The sequence below is a fragment of the Nannobrachium achirus genome (genome assembly GCF_963921795.1).
Source record: "Nannobrachium achirus genome assembly, chromosome: 12".
Taxonomy (NCBI): domain Eukaryota; kingdom Metazoa; phylum Chordata; class Actinopteri; order Myctophiformes; family Myctophidae; genus Nannobrachium; species Nannobrachium achirus.
Genome location: NC_137832.1, coordinates 58,995,069 through 59,012,190, shown reverse-complemented (window position 1 = coordinate 59,012,190; position 17,122 = coordinate 58,995,069). Strand labels below are relative to the sequence as shown.

The following is a 17,122-nucleotide window of genomic DNA, read 5'->3' as shown; positions in this document are numbered from 1 at the left end:
GAAATGGAGATGGAGGAGAAGGCCTTTGTATCAAGCCTGTACAGTCTAATGAAGGACAGAGGCACACCCATAGAAAGGATTCCACACCTGGGCTTCAAACAGAGTGAGTCCGCATTCGTAGGCACTTGCTTTGCTGTTGCATTGAAACCATTAACCACTTTAACGCTGGTGTTCCTATTTTGGGCATATCTTTATAGGCAAAGATTTTGACAGTTTTCAACATAAAACATTTCTTTCCTTCTTTTTTTAAAGAAAATACTTACATTTCGGAAATAGCAGATCTACAAGCTCACAACGCAATGAACGCATCATATAATGATACGTTGTGAGCTTGTAGATTGACTATTTCCGAATCACGGAAGCAGGCTAATAAAAGCTAATAAACAATGTATTTCATTGTGAATGATTAAAGTAATTCTGATGTATTTGTGTTTGTTTTTGTTCTTGTAGTTAATCTATGGAGAATCTACAAAGCAGTGGAGAAGCTTGGAGGTTACGAATCAGTGAGTATTATAGTTGGCTTGTTTGTAGTAAACAAAGCGATTCGTTATACAAGTATGAATATAATAATATGACTAATCAAATCTGTATCTTGCACTATCATGCATTGAGTTAATCAGTCAAGGTGAAATACTACACTAACCTGATGTATGATAGAGGAAGATACAGATTTTATCAATCATAATTTTTATATTCACAATTGTTATCTATTTATATTGTAGGTACCACTGCGGGGGTCCCACTAAATTTCATTGTGCATTGTGCAATGTCAATAAATGCATTCTACTCTAACCATATGCTGCAAAAGGTCATTTCGGTGTCATAGCGGGTTGTCAGTGGAAAATAAGCTATGGGCCAGACACAGCAAACCACCAGTTTCCACTAGGCTACATTAGATAAGCTATTGCCAATTGAGTTCTCATTGTGTAGTCAGTGGTGTTTGATCTTCAATGACTGGTTGATGTTTCCACTCTCCATGCATGCATGACATGCTCAGAGAACCAATGCTTTTTTTAATTGAAATGCCACGAGTAAAAGGCCAAAAGCGTTTTTTGTGTTATGCAAGAAGACCATGTCTCGAGTGATGAGCTATTGAACAACTGTCAGCTTTCCTTGAATGGAAATTAATTAGGTTTGTAGCAGTGTATTGAATGCACCTGCTAACCATGACGTTCCCTGCATTACAGGTAACATCTCGTCGTCTTTGGAAAAACGTGTACGACGAGCTAGGAGGAAGCCCTGGGAGCACCAGCGCTGCCACGTGCACGCGCAGACACTATGAGAGGTGAAGATATTGCCCCTGTACTGAATCATTTCCACATCCTCAGGCAGTTATTCCTGATCATAAAAGATAATGGCTTTTATTGTATTTGTTGCATGGTAGGCTGGTGCTGCCGTTTGAGAGACACCTGAGGGGAGAAGAGGACAAGCCCTTGCCTGCGAGCAAACCACAAAAACAGTATAAGAGGAACTTGGACGGCAAGATCAGCAAGGCTGAGGGGAAGAGAAAGAGGACTCAGTCAGATAGGGACACGGATTCTGAGGTAGCGCACCACTCTCATAAAGCCATAAGTGCCACATTTGCATGTCGCATCTCGGGTTATTGCTCATATACTATTCATTCATATTCTGAAAGTGACCCCTGTGTTATTCTGTGTATGTACTGCATATTGGTTACAGACTCTGGAGCTAACTGAGGCTGCAAGCCAGTGTGAGACAGAAACACGTGCTCTTCCCTCTGCATGGACTATCGCCTGTGACAGACCCCATCCAGATGTCTCGCAGCCAAACAGAGGTGCTGACAATCTCTCTGCTCCAGCCCATGCCTACGCCCACCTGGTCCAGGTCTCTACGCAATGCCCCTGGAGTGGTTATAGCTCTTCTGCTGTCGCCGGCGAGGTCATCTCTCCTCTTGAGAAGAAGAAGCGTGTGGCCCAGGCCAGCCTCGGCCTGCCACCAAGCCCGCATTGTGATGAGAAGGATAGGCCCTCTGTCATTCACTCTTCCCAGTCTCCGGGCCTTGCTTGTTCCAGTCGTAACTGTAACTCTTCGGAAGGTTCCCCGCTGCCTCTTTCTTCCCCGCCTTCTTCCCGCAGTCCGTCCCCCTATTCGGTTTCATCAGAGGACTCTCTGGTACTTACTGAAGATAAGCCTGGATCAAACGCGGTATTACCTGCAAACGCTTCCAGCATCGTCAATGATGTATCTGGCTGCAGTGAAGAGAACAAGCGTTTGAGCTGCACTCCAAAGTCCAAAGATCTTACGAGAGAATCAAAGGATGTTCCCTATGTCTGCTCCGGATCACAAAACAAAGGCTCCTTCAAAGGCCAGAGCAAAGACCCAGGATGGAAGCCTTCCTCCAAAAGGAGCAGCAAATATCCCACTCATCTGTGGCCGTCGTCGACATCCACCTCTTTCCCCATTAGGTCTGACTGGATTCCGGCATCGACCTCCAGTTTCACCAAAGTGATGCCTAAAGCACAACCTCTACGACCCATTCCCTTTCCCCCAAGTTACAAGCTCCACCAGAGTAGGTCGGCGCAGCATGACGACTCACTGGCCTGTGCAAAGAAACTGCATAATGTGGCTCCCTGGTTTCATCACACAGAGAAAAGGGAGAAGGCAAGGACAACACATGCAAAACCACTGACAGGTGGCCACCAGCACCCTCTGTCCTATTCCCACACCGCCCTGCCGCCGGTGTCTTACTACCTGACGGGTTATGACAGGTCAGGGAGAGACTCTCGGCACCAAAGCCCCATACCACCAGCGTTTATACACAGCAGAATGAGACTGCCACTCTCCCATCCAGTATACCGACAGGTGCCAGTGGGTCCAGCCCATCACTCGGCCCTCATTGGGTCTGCTATCTATTCATATCCTTACCACATTCCCGTGTGGAGTCCCCAAACAGCATACAGTCTACCTGACTCCATGTATCCTCACAAGCTCTGACATGTTGGTGAATGCACAAAGCAATAAATCAATGAAGATTCAGCTTTTAGACTCATTTCTGTGTTGAAGAAGTAATGCTGTGATTGTTGTGTGTGAGAAGCTCCACCCTGTGGCCTGGAAATGAACTACCAATGTTGAGTGACTTAACCTGACATTTCCAGCATGTCTATGGTAGAGGGAGATCCAGGACAATGTTGAATCAGTATTTGATACCATTGATTTAAATCCTTTTCATTGCATTTTGTTTTATAATGATGGTCTAAGGAACACTTAAAAAAAACATTATGCACTTTGAGAAGACCAGACAAAAACCTATTGAGCCATTGCATAATTTATGTACAGCCATCTGTGTTATCTTTATTTACTGTATTACCAAGTTTTGGGTGTTATGTCTTGGAATTAATGTATTTAATAAACTTTACGTTTTTTCTTTTTTCCCCCATATACTTTGTGCAGAAGTGTGTCAAACGAAACAAGTCCCCAAATTGCATGTTGTTGATCGAATTTCATCTGTAATCAAAAGGTACAGGGGCTATAATGTCCAATGTCTGCTGGGGGGGGGGGGGGGGGGGGGTCACTGTCTCCTACTGGTGAATTGAGTGGACCCAGCAGGTGCTGCTGATGTCAGTCAATAATCCTTTTTTGGGGGTAAAACCTTCATTACCATATTTTTATTGGCAATAAAACAGAAACGTTTGCGCTCTAAACTCAAGGCTTAACACAGATAAGGTTCAAGGGCCAGCATTACAGTGCAGAATCCCAAATCAACAAAAGAAAAAAGGCTCCCTCACTGACCAAAATGACAGACATCAGGACTCATGGTTTGATTGATTGATTGATTGAATACTTTATTAGCAGTTCAAATAGGAAAAGCACAGGTCAGTACAGTTCAGATACAAGGTCAACTAATATGCCTATATAGGATTTAAATCCAAGAAAGCTGGCTTGTTTACATTTGAGTCCTCAAATCATTCATATTTTTACAGCCTCCATGTCGTTCTGGTCAGTGTGCAAGCCTTTTTTGCTGATTTTATATTTTACTATGGGCCTAGACCCTGCTAGAAAAACCAGCACAGACCAGCACAATTTTCATGCTGGTCTGTGCTGGTCTATGCTGGTTTATGCTGGTTCATGCTGGTCTGTGCTGGTGCTGGTCTATGCTGGTCTGTGCTGGTCCCATGCTGGTCCACCAGCACAGACCAGCATGAACCAGCATAGACCAGCACCAGCACAGACCAGCATAAACCAGCATAGACCAGTACAGACCAGCACCAGCACAAACCAGCACATGTTGTGTTTTACTGCTGGTCTGTGCTGGTGCTGGTGCTGGTCCAGCATAGACCAGCACCAGCACAGACCAGCATGAACCAGCATAAACCAGCATAGACCAGCACAGACCAGCACCAGCACAGACCAGCACCAGCACAAACCAGCACATGTTGTGTTTTACTGCTGGTCTGTGCTGGTGCTGGTCTGTGCTGGTGCTGGTCTAAGCTGGTCATATACAAATAGGGACAAACACCCATTTTAACTAACAGTTTCCAATGGCGCCGAGGATGAGTGTAGGACTGAAGCGCCAGAGGTAGTGAGTTCGAATCCCACTCACAATGTCAAAAATAATGTCACAATCTACTATGGTCAAATACCCATGGAGCAGAGCATCAGAACAGGACTCAAGCACCAGAGCAAAGAGCAATTTAGACCAGCTAAACCTAGACCAGCTAAACCTAGACCAGCACAGACCAGCAGTAAAACACAACATGTGCTGGTTTGTGCTGGTGCTGGTCTTATTGCTGGTCAGCACCAGCACAGACCAGCACCAGCACAGACCAGCACCAGCACAGACCAGCAGTAAAACACAACATGTGCTGGTTTGTGCTGGTGCTGGTGCTGGTCTTACTGCTGGTCTTGTGCTGGTTTTTCTAGCAGGGCTGTCAACATAATAAAGGGAAGATAACCTTACTATTATACTGTAGGCCACATGAAGGCGACATGTCTGCAGAATCACAACGACTAAGACCTAAATATAAACCTAAAGTAGAGGCATGATATTTTGCCTACATAGACTGCTGTTTTATGTGTAGACACAGGAAAAGACAGGGACAAGCCTATAAGATTCATGTCATACCAGCCAAAGCACCACATCATGGCATCTATCAGGGTTTTTACCAAGTTATCAGCATTTCAGGATAGCACATAGAGTACTGTAAAGCATTGTTAGACAAGCTATTGCGTGATAGGCCTGCATCAGCTGCACGCATGCATCTATTTGTGTAAGCTGTACATTAAGTGCATATGGGACACTTATGTAACATGTTCAGCTACTGCTGTACAGTATGGATGTCAAATAGTTCAGACTCCAGGCTATAAATCAAGCTCTTCTATATTCTAGTATTACCAGGGGCTCATTCCTAAGAATGGGTTTTTAGTTTTGGACAATTAATTCAGTTGCTCATTTGAAAATTTAAATACATTGCCTAGTCCTGCAGGCTGTAAATGGAACTGGTAGGCAGTCTCACACTTTCCCTGCAGGTTGTCATGCAGTATGGAGTGAGTGAGTGAGTGAGTGCGTGCATGGGTGCATGCGTGCGTGCATGTGTCGATGTGTGTGTGTATGCACATGCATGTGTTGGGGGATGAGTCCCTTTTGAACATGAACTGTCAGATTTGAACCCATATGAACTTGAATCATGTTGGTAGGTTTTCAGCATACAAGTTACTGTTGTGTCACTATTATGTGACAGCAACACTATGAATAATATGAATATGAATTTAAAATAGGCTATGACTGATTTGCAACTGCATGGTTATTTTATTCTGTCCAGTCAAGCTCTCTATCTATGTTTTGCTATAACATGTGGTTTCTACAAAGTACCGTAAGTACAATATTTGGCCCCTCTAATTTATTTTAAATTATGAAATATAAAAAAAACTCTAATTATAAACCTTATGTGTTCAAAAGAAGTTTAGTGCACTTTTTCAGGACTTTTTTCTTTTCTTTCTTTCTTTCTTTTTTTTTTTTAAATGAAGAACAATTATACAGTAGCCTAACCAAGTAGTGTCATGACATGAACATTAGCTGATTAATTATTTGGTAAATGTAATCTTTACGAGAGGGGAAAGGGGCGTTTTAACTTTGCTACATGCGCAACTCTGCGCATTTTTGATTCCCACGAAGCTACTTTTTCTGTGGCGCGAGTATCAACCGGAACCAGGAAGCTTCTGCAGCTGCGAATGTGTTTTGTTTACAGCTGCTGTTAGTGGCGATATAGTATTCTAATTTATAACGCGTTCAAGGCTGTAAACTAAAGTAAATCAGTCTTTAAACCACGTCTGGTATATTTAATGTTTTAGTCTACACGCGTCGCTTCCCCAGTGTAATTGACCAGGCTGCTATGGACGCTTTGTCTGATGCTGGCAGCGACTCCAGCGGCCGTCAGGATGACAGCCAGGAGGACGTGATGACTCCTGCTGAGCTGATCGATAAACTAGAAGAGGTAAATGATTAAGTATCAATAATGCACTGTAGAAGTACTCTGTTACAAGTAGAACTATGCAAAATTCAAATGTACTTGAGTAAAACTAAAAGTATAAAAATATTGGCATCAAAATAGCCATAAATTATGGCTATTTATGAGACATAACGTCCGAATATTAGCGCCCTCTCCTGGATAATTTATGGCTAGCATCAAAATGTACTTGAAGTACCAAAAGTACAAAAATGTTTGGTAGCCAAGGGGGGGCTAAAGTGGTTTGTTTTAGAATATTATAATTTTATATAATATTATAACCTGTCACTAAAACGACCCTTTATTTATTCATCCAGTCATTCAAGTGACGCTTTTGTTAGTTACATACAGCAGTGGTTCTCAACCTGTGGGTCGGGATCCCCAGGGGGGGTCCCCAAATTATTTTGTGGGGTCCCCAGATGATTAACTTAATGTGCAACATTGTTTTCTTACTCATAATACTCAACATTAAACAAACCAACATGAGGTTTAAGTGTATAGAGGGTATACTGTATGTACATTTCTAACGTGACAATTTAAATACTTTTTAATCTAAAATTACAAAGTAAACGTAGACCAAATTGTCTTTGAGGCAGAAATTGTGAAAATAGCAGATCTACTACATGCTCACAACGCCTCGCAACTGCTATTTTCACAATAGAACCAAAATGTAATGCCTCAACTCTTAGTGCTCGTCAGGTTGGGGGGTCCCCATTTAAAATATGATTGATTTGGGGGTCGAGGCCTGAAAAGGTTGAGAACCACTGACATACTGCACCTATCTATCCTCAGTGGTAGGTGACTGTTGAGCCATTCAGAAAGCTGCAAAGAGTGAGTGAGTGAGTCGTGAGTGTATGTGCTGCTGGACCAGTGGTTCTCAACCTGTGGATGGGGACCCCCAGGGGGGTCACATGGTCTGTAAGAAAAGACCCTTTTAATACTGCATCAGAAGTAATCAACAAACCACTATAAAAACGGGTCCATAATCATATCTTGTCAAATGATACAAGGAAGAGGCAAATATTGTAAAAATATCTGATCTACCAGCTCACAGTGCCTCACAAAGAGTGAGGCGTTGTGAGTGTGTACTGTGTAGATCAGCTATTTTTATTATATTTATCTGTGGAACCGAGTCAAACTAAATGTAATGCCTCAATTCTATAAGTGCTTGTCAGGGTGAGGGGTCTCCACTTCAAATAGGATTCTTTTGTGTGGTCGTGGACTCGTGGTGGCCTGAAAAGGTTGAGAACCACTCCTTTACAGGGTAACCGGAGTACAAAAAACATTTATTTATATTATATGTCCATTTTGTTTGATAAAAAGTGGAGACCTGCGGATCATCATCGAGTCATTTTGGGTATAAGAAGTTGGAAAAGTACATTTCAGGTCTGATAACGATGTATCTTGCATGTTCAAATCACATCTACAGGTGCTCACAGTCCCATTTTGTTTGAAAAACAAAACAAAAAAAATTCTATCTCTGATGGAATAAAAGACAGTGGTAAAACAAACCTCCAATCTGAGGTGAGCAAATGGCGCTCTCGGTGTCCAATAAGCCTGAGCTTAGGTTTCTCTGTGGTTCTTCTGGCCAGACAGAGCTGTCTGGGAGACGATGATGCAAGGCCCTTACTGAGTGAAGACTGCAGCGAGGAGCCTTAAATAAATACACTATCAATCATCCGTTTCTACGTCTGGAGACTCCTGTCCAGGACAGGCTTCAGACGTGCCTCCTGCAGGAGGCTCAGATCTCTCCTCCTCAACCCATTTGATTTGCCGTTAATAGGAACACATTGTGCCCTCACTGACGTCAACCCCAGGCAGAGTTCGAAACCAATACCAATACATGCACGAAATGCACTCATTTGTTTGCACCTTCCACTGTTGTGACGCAGCCTGTACTCTGCAATGCTAATACAATATAATTATTCTTTAATTATTTTATACACAGAGAGAGCAAACCTCTGGACTATCTCTATCTGACTACATAAAACTACAAAAAGCGTAATTATGAACCACTTGTTTAAACGTCGCAAACAGCCTGGACATCAAACTGTCACACACACACCCACACTGAATAAGTGACAAAAAACTGGTTTGATTATCGACAGACAGTGCACACCGTCACATGTACGCTTTTCACACTGAGATTGTAAAACGGACGGATCCCTAATCACTATGGCATCTCTGGAGTGGAGCACTGCCAGGCCCTGTTCCTCAACAGTTGAGATGCCGCCCGGGCCCGGTGCCCGTACACAGGTCAGGACGCCCTGTACCGGCCGGGGTCTTCATGGCCTGCCAGCTCTTGGATTATGTGGCTACACTGATTTCGCAAGATGGCCTTGCACCAACTTTTGCTACTTGCAGGGAAGGCTGTCGTGGTCTTCCCTCCTAAAAAAGCACAAACTCGGTACATGGCGGGGTAAATGATTGTGTCAATTGAATGCAAAGAAGTTAATTATTACGTATATAAATAACACACTGTACTTAGCATCAGGGGTGAGATGCCATGGGCTCGCGTGGGCTCGGCGAGCCCACACTTATTTTGCTGCACGCACGCGCGCCTCATATGCACACACTAATTAACAATAAAAACACTAATTAACAATAAAAACAGCGTGCGCGCATGACGTCATGAATTTAGAGGACCCACACTTCTAAAATCCATATCACACCACTGCTTAGCATCTGTGATCAAGCAAAAAAAAAAACAGCAAAATAACTGGCATCTATCAACAAATAGGCGATAAAAAGTAATAAGGAATGAGGACTGAGTGCTAGGAGGTGAAGTGGGATTTGAAGAGGTGAGTTATCAGACTGGAGGAAGTTATCAGACTGGAGGAAGTTAAGGAGTGTGAGTCTTGACTGGGGAGAGGTCATTCCAGAAGTCAACTTGAGCGCCAGCAGGGAGAAAAGCCATGTTGGACCGGAAGGTCATGCATCTTGTATTAGCTTTTGATGGAAGTGTACAGAGAACCGGTGTAAGGCTAGATACCGTCCTGCAAGTATAGGTTTGAGGTTTGTTTAAACTCACTTAATGTCCATTTCCCTGCACAGGCTTGGCTGAATGAGAAGTTCTCTCCTGAGTTGCTGGAGAACAAATCGGAGCTGGTGGAGTGTGTGATGGAACAACTAACACATATGGTAAATCTAGTAATGTACTCGTCTATGAGTTACAGTATAGCACACTGTTACCCAAACAGTGGGTTTGGGACCCATTTGTGTGTCCCGGACCAATTTTTATGGGTCGCGACTCCCATCGCATTTTCTTTTCCTTTAAAAAAAATCTATATATTTCAAAAGATATATTTTTAAATGATATACTTTTTTTTTATACATTTTAAAAACCAAAAACAATCAAATCTAGGAAATTCCATTAATAAAAAAAATTAACTAAATAAAAAATAAAAAAACATATCTGAGCAAAATGCAAACTAGTTCCGTTGAAACCTGTCAATTTGACATATGGCCCAAATGCGTGCCACCAAAACTGGGAGGAGTAGTGCAGCAAAATAAAGTTTATCCGGAAAGATGGAAGAAAGCCACATAAGTACTATATTTTGGTTGACATTCAACCATATAGAAAAATCGAACCTCTGTTCGAAGTGGAGCTGTGTGTGTGTGTGTGTGTGTGTGTGTGTGTGTGTGTGTGTGGGTGTGGGTGTGGGTGGGTGGGTGGGTGGGTGGGTGTCTGGCCTGGCCTGAACAACAGCGCCCTCGTGTGGTCACAAAAGGTACTGTAGGCTACAGACAGACAGACAGACAGACAGACAGACAGACACGCAGACATACCCACACACACGGCCACGTATAGGGAGCTTGTGTTCCACACAGCTCCAAAAACTTATGGTATATATTTATTTTCTTAAATCTCTAACACATCTTTTTGTTAAAGTAAATGTCTTTATTAGTACAGCAATCACAGCACATTTGCTATGCACAATGTACTGTATTTATTTGCTGTTGTAACATCAGATATGGTAGAACAAAAAAGCATCAGTTATAGATAGATTATGTTTATGCTGCCAAAGGGACAGCTGGGTTTAACAATGATACGTGCATCACTGCAACGCGAAGTCTACAATGTAGGGCTTTCACGATTATGACATTTTACATGCCGATTAATTGTCACTCAAACAATTGCGATTAACGATTTAATTGTGTTTTTGTCGTTGACAATTACATTTCTGTTTGGCTTTTAGGCTTTGAAGTTGCACATGGCAGATATGACACATAACCTAAATATACAAAGAAATTACTGACATATTTGACAACGTTATACTTAAGAAAGAACATGGAGAGTGGAAATAGCCGATCTACGAGATGCGACGCGTTGTGAGCTTGTAGATCTGCTATTTCCACTATTTTTTACTTCAAAAAATGTATATGAACATTTTTCAACATGGAAACGATTATGAAAAATAATTGCGATTATGTCAAATAATTGCGATTAGACTATTATGTAATAATTGTGACAGCCCTACTACAATGTAGAGGTCTGTCCTGCTGTAGTCCTGCAGGCAGTCTATTTTTACTGGCTATGTTGTGAACACACAAACACCTAGTGCGTCTGATTTATGAGAGCTTCACGAGTCTCCCACCTCTCACAACCTTTCCCTTCCACAGGAGGCCAACCTGCAACGTGTGAGGAAAGGGGACATGAAGGCCAGTGTGCATCGCATGGAGATAGACAGGATACGCTTTGTCCTCAGCAGCTATTTGCGCTCTCGCCTGCAAAAGGTCAGCCCCGCCAGTGACTCAAAACATGTCGGGAGGCCTTGAGGGTGCAGAGGACAAATAATACTTGCACAAGCTCCTGTCTAGATTGTTGCATCTGTTTCCTTTACTCTTTTTGTCATTAGCTAAATGTATTCCAAACTGCCAATTCAGATGATCCGAAAAGCTGCAGACCGAATTTTAACTGGCACTAACATGCACCATCGTTAATGTTGTTCGCACATCATTGCAATTACCTCTTACTGTCGCAAGAAACATATCGTACCCTGGCTACATAACTGAGAGAGACAAATAATGAAAAGCACAAAGAAAGGTGCTATATACGGTTAATTTTATTATTATTATTAATGCCATATGTGACATGGCAACCTTCTGTTCCTGTATTTATTTAGATCGAGAAGTTCTTCCCTCATGTCCTTGAGAAAGAGAAGTCTCGAGCTCAGGGAGATCCATCATTCCTTTCACCCCAAGAGTTTGCCTTTGCCAAAGAGTGAGTATAATATCATTTTTCATATTATGATGGGAACATGAGTGAGAAGGGATAGCTGTGGGTGTTTGCTAGGGGATATTTACCTATTCTATCTTTTTGTTTGACTTATTTCATGTTGTTGTTCCATTGTTTTCCTGATGCTCTACACCAGGGGTGGGCAACTTTGATGATGGCGAGCGCCACTATATTTCCACCTTCACTCCAGAGGGCCACATTGCATATTGCTACGTCCTACTTTGTCATTCTAGTATCTCATACAAAAGAAGCAAAAAATAGCAGATCTACAAGCTCAAAACGCATCGCGCTGCGATGCCTTTTGAGCTTGTAGATCGGCTATTTTTTGCTTTTTTTTAATTGGAATCCTGAATATTTTTTTGTTATTTTTGAATTGGAATCCTGAAATGTAACATTTTGATTTAATTTCAAACACGTTTAATTATATACTCATGTTAACGTTATGAACTTGAATACAAATACATTGGACATAAAAAAAAAACATTTTAGTACTACTATACTAGTCATTAAGCTACTAATATAGACTGAAGGAACTAAAGCAGGTCATGTTTGGAATAGTAACAGCTGAAATCAATGATATATCAGTATTCCGGTATTAATCTCAGGGCCGTATTAAGTGTAGGTGGGGGCCGCATGTGGCCCCCAGGCTGCCAGTTGCCCATGTATGCTCTACACACATAAAGCATAAAAGTGTTGGTTTCTGTGCAGATACTTTGCTAACACGGAGACCTACCTGAAGGCCGTGGCTCTGAAACACATGCCACCCAACCTACAGTCAGTGGACATGCAGAAAGCAGGTAAAGACCAGGGCATGGAGGAATATCACATTACACTGTTGCATATAGTTTTGTTTTTAAATTGTGTTTTGGCAAGCTGAACACCAATTCAGCTATTCCATATTCCCCCCCCCCCCAGTTCCTGAGCCCTGCTTGGACTCCTTTGTGTTTCTACGAGTCAAGGAGAGACAGGACAACATCATGGTGGAGCCTGAAACAGACGAGCAGAGGTCAGAGGTCATTTTGTTCGTCATCGTTACAAGTTGATCATATTTCCCACTCTTATCTAGGTCAGTGGTATTCAGTTACATAGCATTTTCATCACAGCCCTGACACTACACTTTCACTTTGTGACTAGGCTGCTTTTAACTCATTCTGTGCCTATCCCGAACATGTTCGGCTTTATTTCAATCCAATACAATTTTCTTTTTATTAATTGACTTACCCTGAGCTGCTTGTAGAGTCGTGGGTGGTCCTGGCTCGTCCTACGCTAGCCAGCTAGCCATTTTACATGGTCCGACGATATATTCCATTACAAATGGTTTAAAATACATTTTTGAGCCCCCCAATGTTCACCAAATGTTCAGCGCCGCTTCCGGAACGACGTCCAGTGTGCCTATCCCGAACATGTTCGGCTTTTTTAATGAAATGAATAAAATGATCCGAGGCCTTCTGAAGCCTGAGCCTAAATTTAAAATCCAGTGTTCCAAATCCGGGGGCCGCCATGCCGGCCGTTAGCCGTGAACGGCGCCGCGAATCGCCGCCGAATCCAATGAAAAACCACATCTTTGGAGGCCCATATCTCTGGATTGTGTTTTTAGGGATGTGGCGCGTGGTTTGTTTACGGTGAAATCGCCGAAAAATGATCTTTAAAATGACAAAATGGGAATAGCTATTCTGTTAGCATTATCATCCGGGACCTTTCCATGACGTGCACGAATGTGAGCACGCGCGTCACTGCAACGTGAGCCCCCGGATGCTAATGCAGTCCCCTATGGGAGAAAGTCTGGCATTCTTTGGTGCCCTCTAGGGGCTGGCACTGGAAGCGTTAAAGCAGAGAGTGTGGAACAAAGTAATGAAATCATTTGTTCTTAAAATGGGGAAAAAATAGAGGGAAAAAAAGAAAAGAGAGAAATGAATACACTCCATGGCATGCAATTGCTTCCCCCACAACCAGTTAAGATACAGCAGGTGGCAGTGTTAACCTTCATGCATTCAGTATATGCAGATTTCACCATGGGCACTGAATAACAATGAATTGACTTTCTTAACATGTCCACTTTCCAAACGGTTTGTGTCTCCACAGAGAGTATGTGGTAGATCTGGAGGAGGGCTCCCAGCATCTGATGCGGTACAGAACCATAGCTCCGCTAGTGTCAAGTGGAGCCGTGCAGTTGATTTAACAGTGGAGGTAGGTATAGGGATGGGCGATATGGAAAAATACAATATCACAATATTTTCCCAAGCTGTATCACGATACACGATTTTATCACGATTCTTTTTCACGTTGGTTTTGATGGTTATTTTTCAAGTTACTTGACAAAAGCTAGACTCTCTGGGTTCCTTTCGGGAGGTCTAAATTGAACTTTACAAGACAAGTATGTAACTCTGACAGTATACAAATGAAACCAAATGGACCCTTACGGGTCCATTTGGTTTCATTTGTATACTGTCAGAGTTAAGTGGAGACCTTGACATTTTAAAGTTTGAGAACTACTGATTTTGACCAAAATGCAGGTTTAAATTGAATTCTGCAATGAATCTCTGTATTAACGATTAAACAGGATGTTTTACAAGGCTCCCTCAATTGTATCACGATTTATACGATATCTCTGAAAAGGCATATCGTGGAGACATTGTATCGTCTCCATGATAATTATCACCATATCGCCCACCCCTAGGTAGGTAGCAGGTAATCATACTGTAACTCCTTGAATCCTATAAAACCTTGTTTTGAATTAATTGAAATACTTAATAGTATACAGTATGGGTGGCAGTGGCTCAGGAGATTTACGGTTTAATCCCCGGCTCCACATGACTTAAGGTCGACAAGTTTACACGGTGTCGACTCAAGCATTGCATGACACAAATGACACACGTGTCTTGTAGGACCTTTACGCATGGTGTCGCGTAACACTGGAAATATGCCTTAGAAAGTGTTGCATACTTTTTGGGGGGCGTCCGATGGCCTACTTACTGGTCAAGGCGCATACCACATAGGCACCGCCACATAGGCATGGTTGCCGCGGCGTCGCCGGCGCGATTCTCGATCCGGACGACGTTTACCGCATGTCACTCGCCATTTCCTGTCAGTCTACTGGACCTACCTTGGTCAATAAAGGCATAAAAAGCCCCCAAAAAATAGATTATAAAAAAAAAAAAAAATAATGTTTGGGCATACTTTTGTAGATTTGTTGAGGAAAACAATGTAAGCTCCAATGCTCCATTACGATGGATGCACAAGACTACAGACTACGTTCACTTCCTTCCTTGTTTACATTTTTGTGGCGATGCTGTTGGCAAGTCATAGACAGTATACATAATTCATGACTCACATTGTCCTGAGTCATGTAGTGATGATGCATCGTTCGACACCCGAAGCATAAACTGACCCTTTGTGTCGAAGTGTCCTTGAGCAAGACACAACTTCTCTCCGGGTGGTGATATTCAGTAGTTGTCCACTGCTCCTAACAGTTAGGTGAATTCCAGATGAGTGTAAATTAACTTGGCAAGATACCTCAACACATTTATTATGTTATAAGCCACTTTGTCTTCTTACTTTATTGTTAGCTCTTTATTTTTACTTGATAGTTATCTTCTTTATAAACTCAATTATTAAAGCTATAATAGGAGGCAATTTTCATTTTCAGTCGACTGCAGTGTGGCTCAATTATGTTGGGGATATAGTTATTACAGTCGAGTTTACACATTTTACATTTTAGCTTTTTGTTTTTCTTTATTTCAGGTCCTTGTGTCAATGGGAATCTGTTATCCAACACATTATTACAATTATTGGATATAGCGCATGCTCATTTGTGTCAGGAGGAATGGACATTTTCTCATCGCCCGAGCTTAAAAAACTCTGAACTGAACTGGAATGCCTGACCCGTGACTTATGAGAGCTCTGCAAGGACACCCCACATCTCTCACCAGCACCCTCTCTTCAGTGTCTTTATGGAGGCTGACATATGAGACAACAATTACAAGAGACTTGTTTTGTGAACGCAGGAAATGGGACTTATGGACCAAGACTGGACCAAGACTGAAGTATTGGCTCTTCTAGCAGTTACTGTTAGTCAACACAGGGGAAGTTACTCTGTGTCTTTGGAAGCAAAGCATTTCAGAAGTGAAGTAGAACATGTTAAATATGACCACACTGTAACTTTGGAAACAAACAATAAGGATGGCATTATACAGATCCTTCTCGAAAAATTAGAATATTGTGTAAAAGTACATTTTCTTGAAACATTAATATGTTCTAGATACATTGGTACATTCAGTGAATTATTCCAACCCTTTTTTTGTTAAAACTTAGATTATGTCATACAGCTCATGAATATCAAAAGTCCATATTTCAGAATATTACAATATTACACGAGACCACTCAAAACAAGGATTTATAACAGAAATGTCAACCTTCTGAAGTCAGAGTTGCTTGAAGTCCAGTGGGAAGTTTCCGAAGTCAGTTATGATTTGGGGTGCGATGGCATCTGCAATGCTTTTTTTACACAATATTCACATTTTTCGAGAAGGATCTGTAGACATTTTCTCATTGCTAAGAGTTTGATGTGCCGTTGGTTGGTGGTGTTCTGTTCCAATCAGAACGGTAATTTTGGATAGGCTGTCTTTATGACGCCACATAAAAGGACCATCATACCAGCAGCAATACATGTCACTGTTTATTCACAGCTACCGCAGCTGTACGATTTCCCCATTCATGGCTTTTGTCTTGTCCCGGACTGGTGGTCTAGGGGGGTAAAGGGACATGACATTATAACGTGTGATAAATGAATAGAAAAATAAACTAATGGACATTGTGAGTTGGTGTTTATTTTACATTGTGAAGGTAAACAGCTACTTTAAGTAGATGGCCTAGTGTATAAGGCACGTGGCACATAGTATAGGCTCTTTTGCAGCCTGACAGTTGGTCGCAGGTTCGATTCCTGAGCTCGACAAACTTTGCTGCGTGTCATTCCTTTCCCTGTCTCTATAGGTCGTTGCACACTGCTGGGTTTTTTCGGCCGAATATAGGAGCGAATTTCGGAGCACGTAAATAAAGAAATCAAGCTCACGTAATGTCAATCACCGTTTGCACACTGCCGCCCGTTTCGTATTCATTTTCGGACCACTGGGTGGGTCCCTTGCTCTCTATCTCTCTTTCTCCTTGCCATGAATAAGGCATTTTGCAGCGAAAAAACGCAGCAGTGTGCAACCAGCTTATCTCCTGTTGCCTGCCACTCTCGAAAAAGCCCCAAAAATATCGGTGGGAGAAGAATAGATAGCCCTTTATTGATCCTGCTGGAGAAATTCAGACGCCACTCTCCAGTGGCAGCACAGCAGTTAAGTTACAGATGCAGATTAAGAAAGGTACAGCAAAAAGGAATAATATCACAAACGGTATACAGTAGCAAAAGCCGGCATTA

At 42.3% G+C, this 17,122-nt stretch overlaps 3 protein-coding genes across 4 annotated transcripts in view; all 3 read left to right on the top strand.

The window, feature by feature from the left end:
- Window positions 1–17,122, top strand: part of dbnlb (drebrin-like b) — a 199,397-nt gene that overhangs the window by 32,460 nt on the left and 149,815 nt on the right. The window lies entirely within an intron of this gene.
- Window positions 10–2,955, top strand: arid5a (AT-rich interactive domain 5A; the record flags this gene model as incomplete). The annotated part of the gene is made up of 5 exons (XM_080738808.1): window positions 10–103; window positions 451–503; window positions 1,188–1,285; window positions 1,385–1,544; window positions 1,681–2,955. The coding sequence occupies 5 exons, from the start codon at window positions 10–12 to the stop codon at window positions 2,953–2,955; spliced, it is 1,680 nt and encodes a 559-aa protein (XP_080594934.1).
- gins4 (GINS complex subunit 4 (Sld5 homolog)) lies at window positions 6,351–13,892 on the top strand (the record flags this gene model as incomplete). Its single annotated transcript, XM_080738807.1, has 7 exons — window positions 6,351–6,452; window positions 9,519–9,605; window positions 11,088–11,201; window positions 11,591–11,688; window positions 12,412–12,500; window positions 12,619–12,709; window positions 13,786–13,892. 7 exons carry the CDS (start codon window positions 6,351–6,353, stop codon window positions 13,880–13,882), a joined length of 678 nt encoding a protein of 225 aa, XP_080594933.1. The 3' UTR covers window positions 13,883–13,892.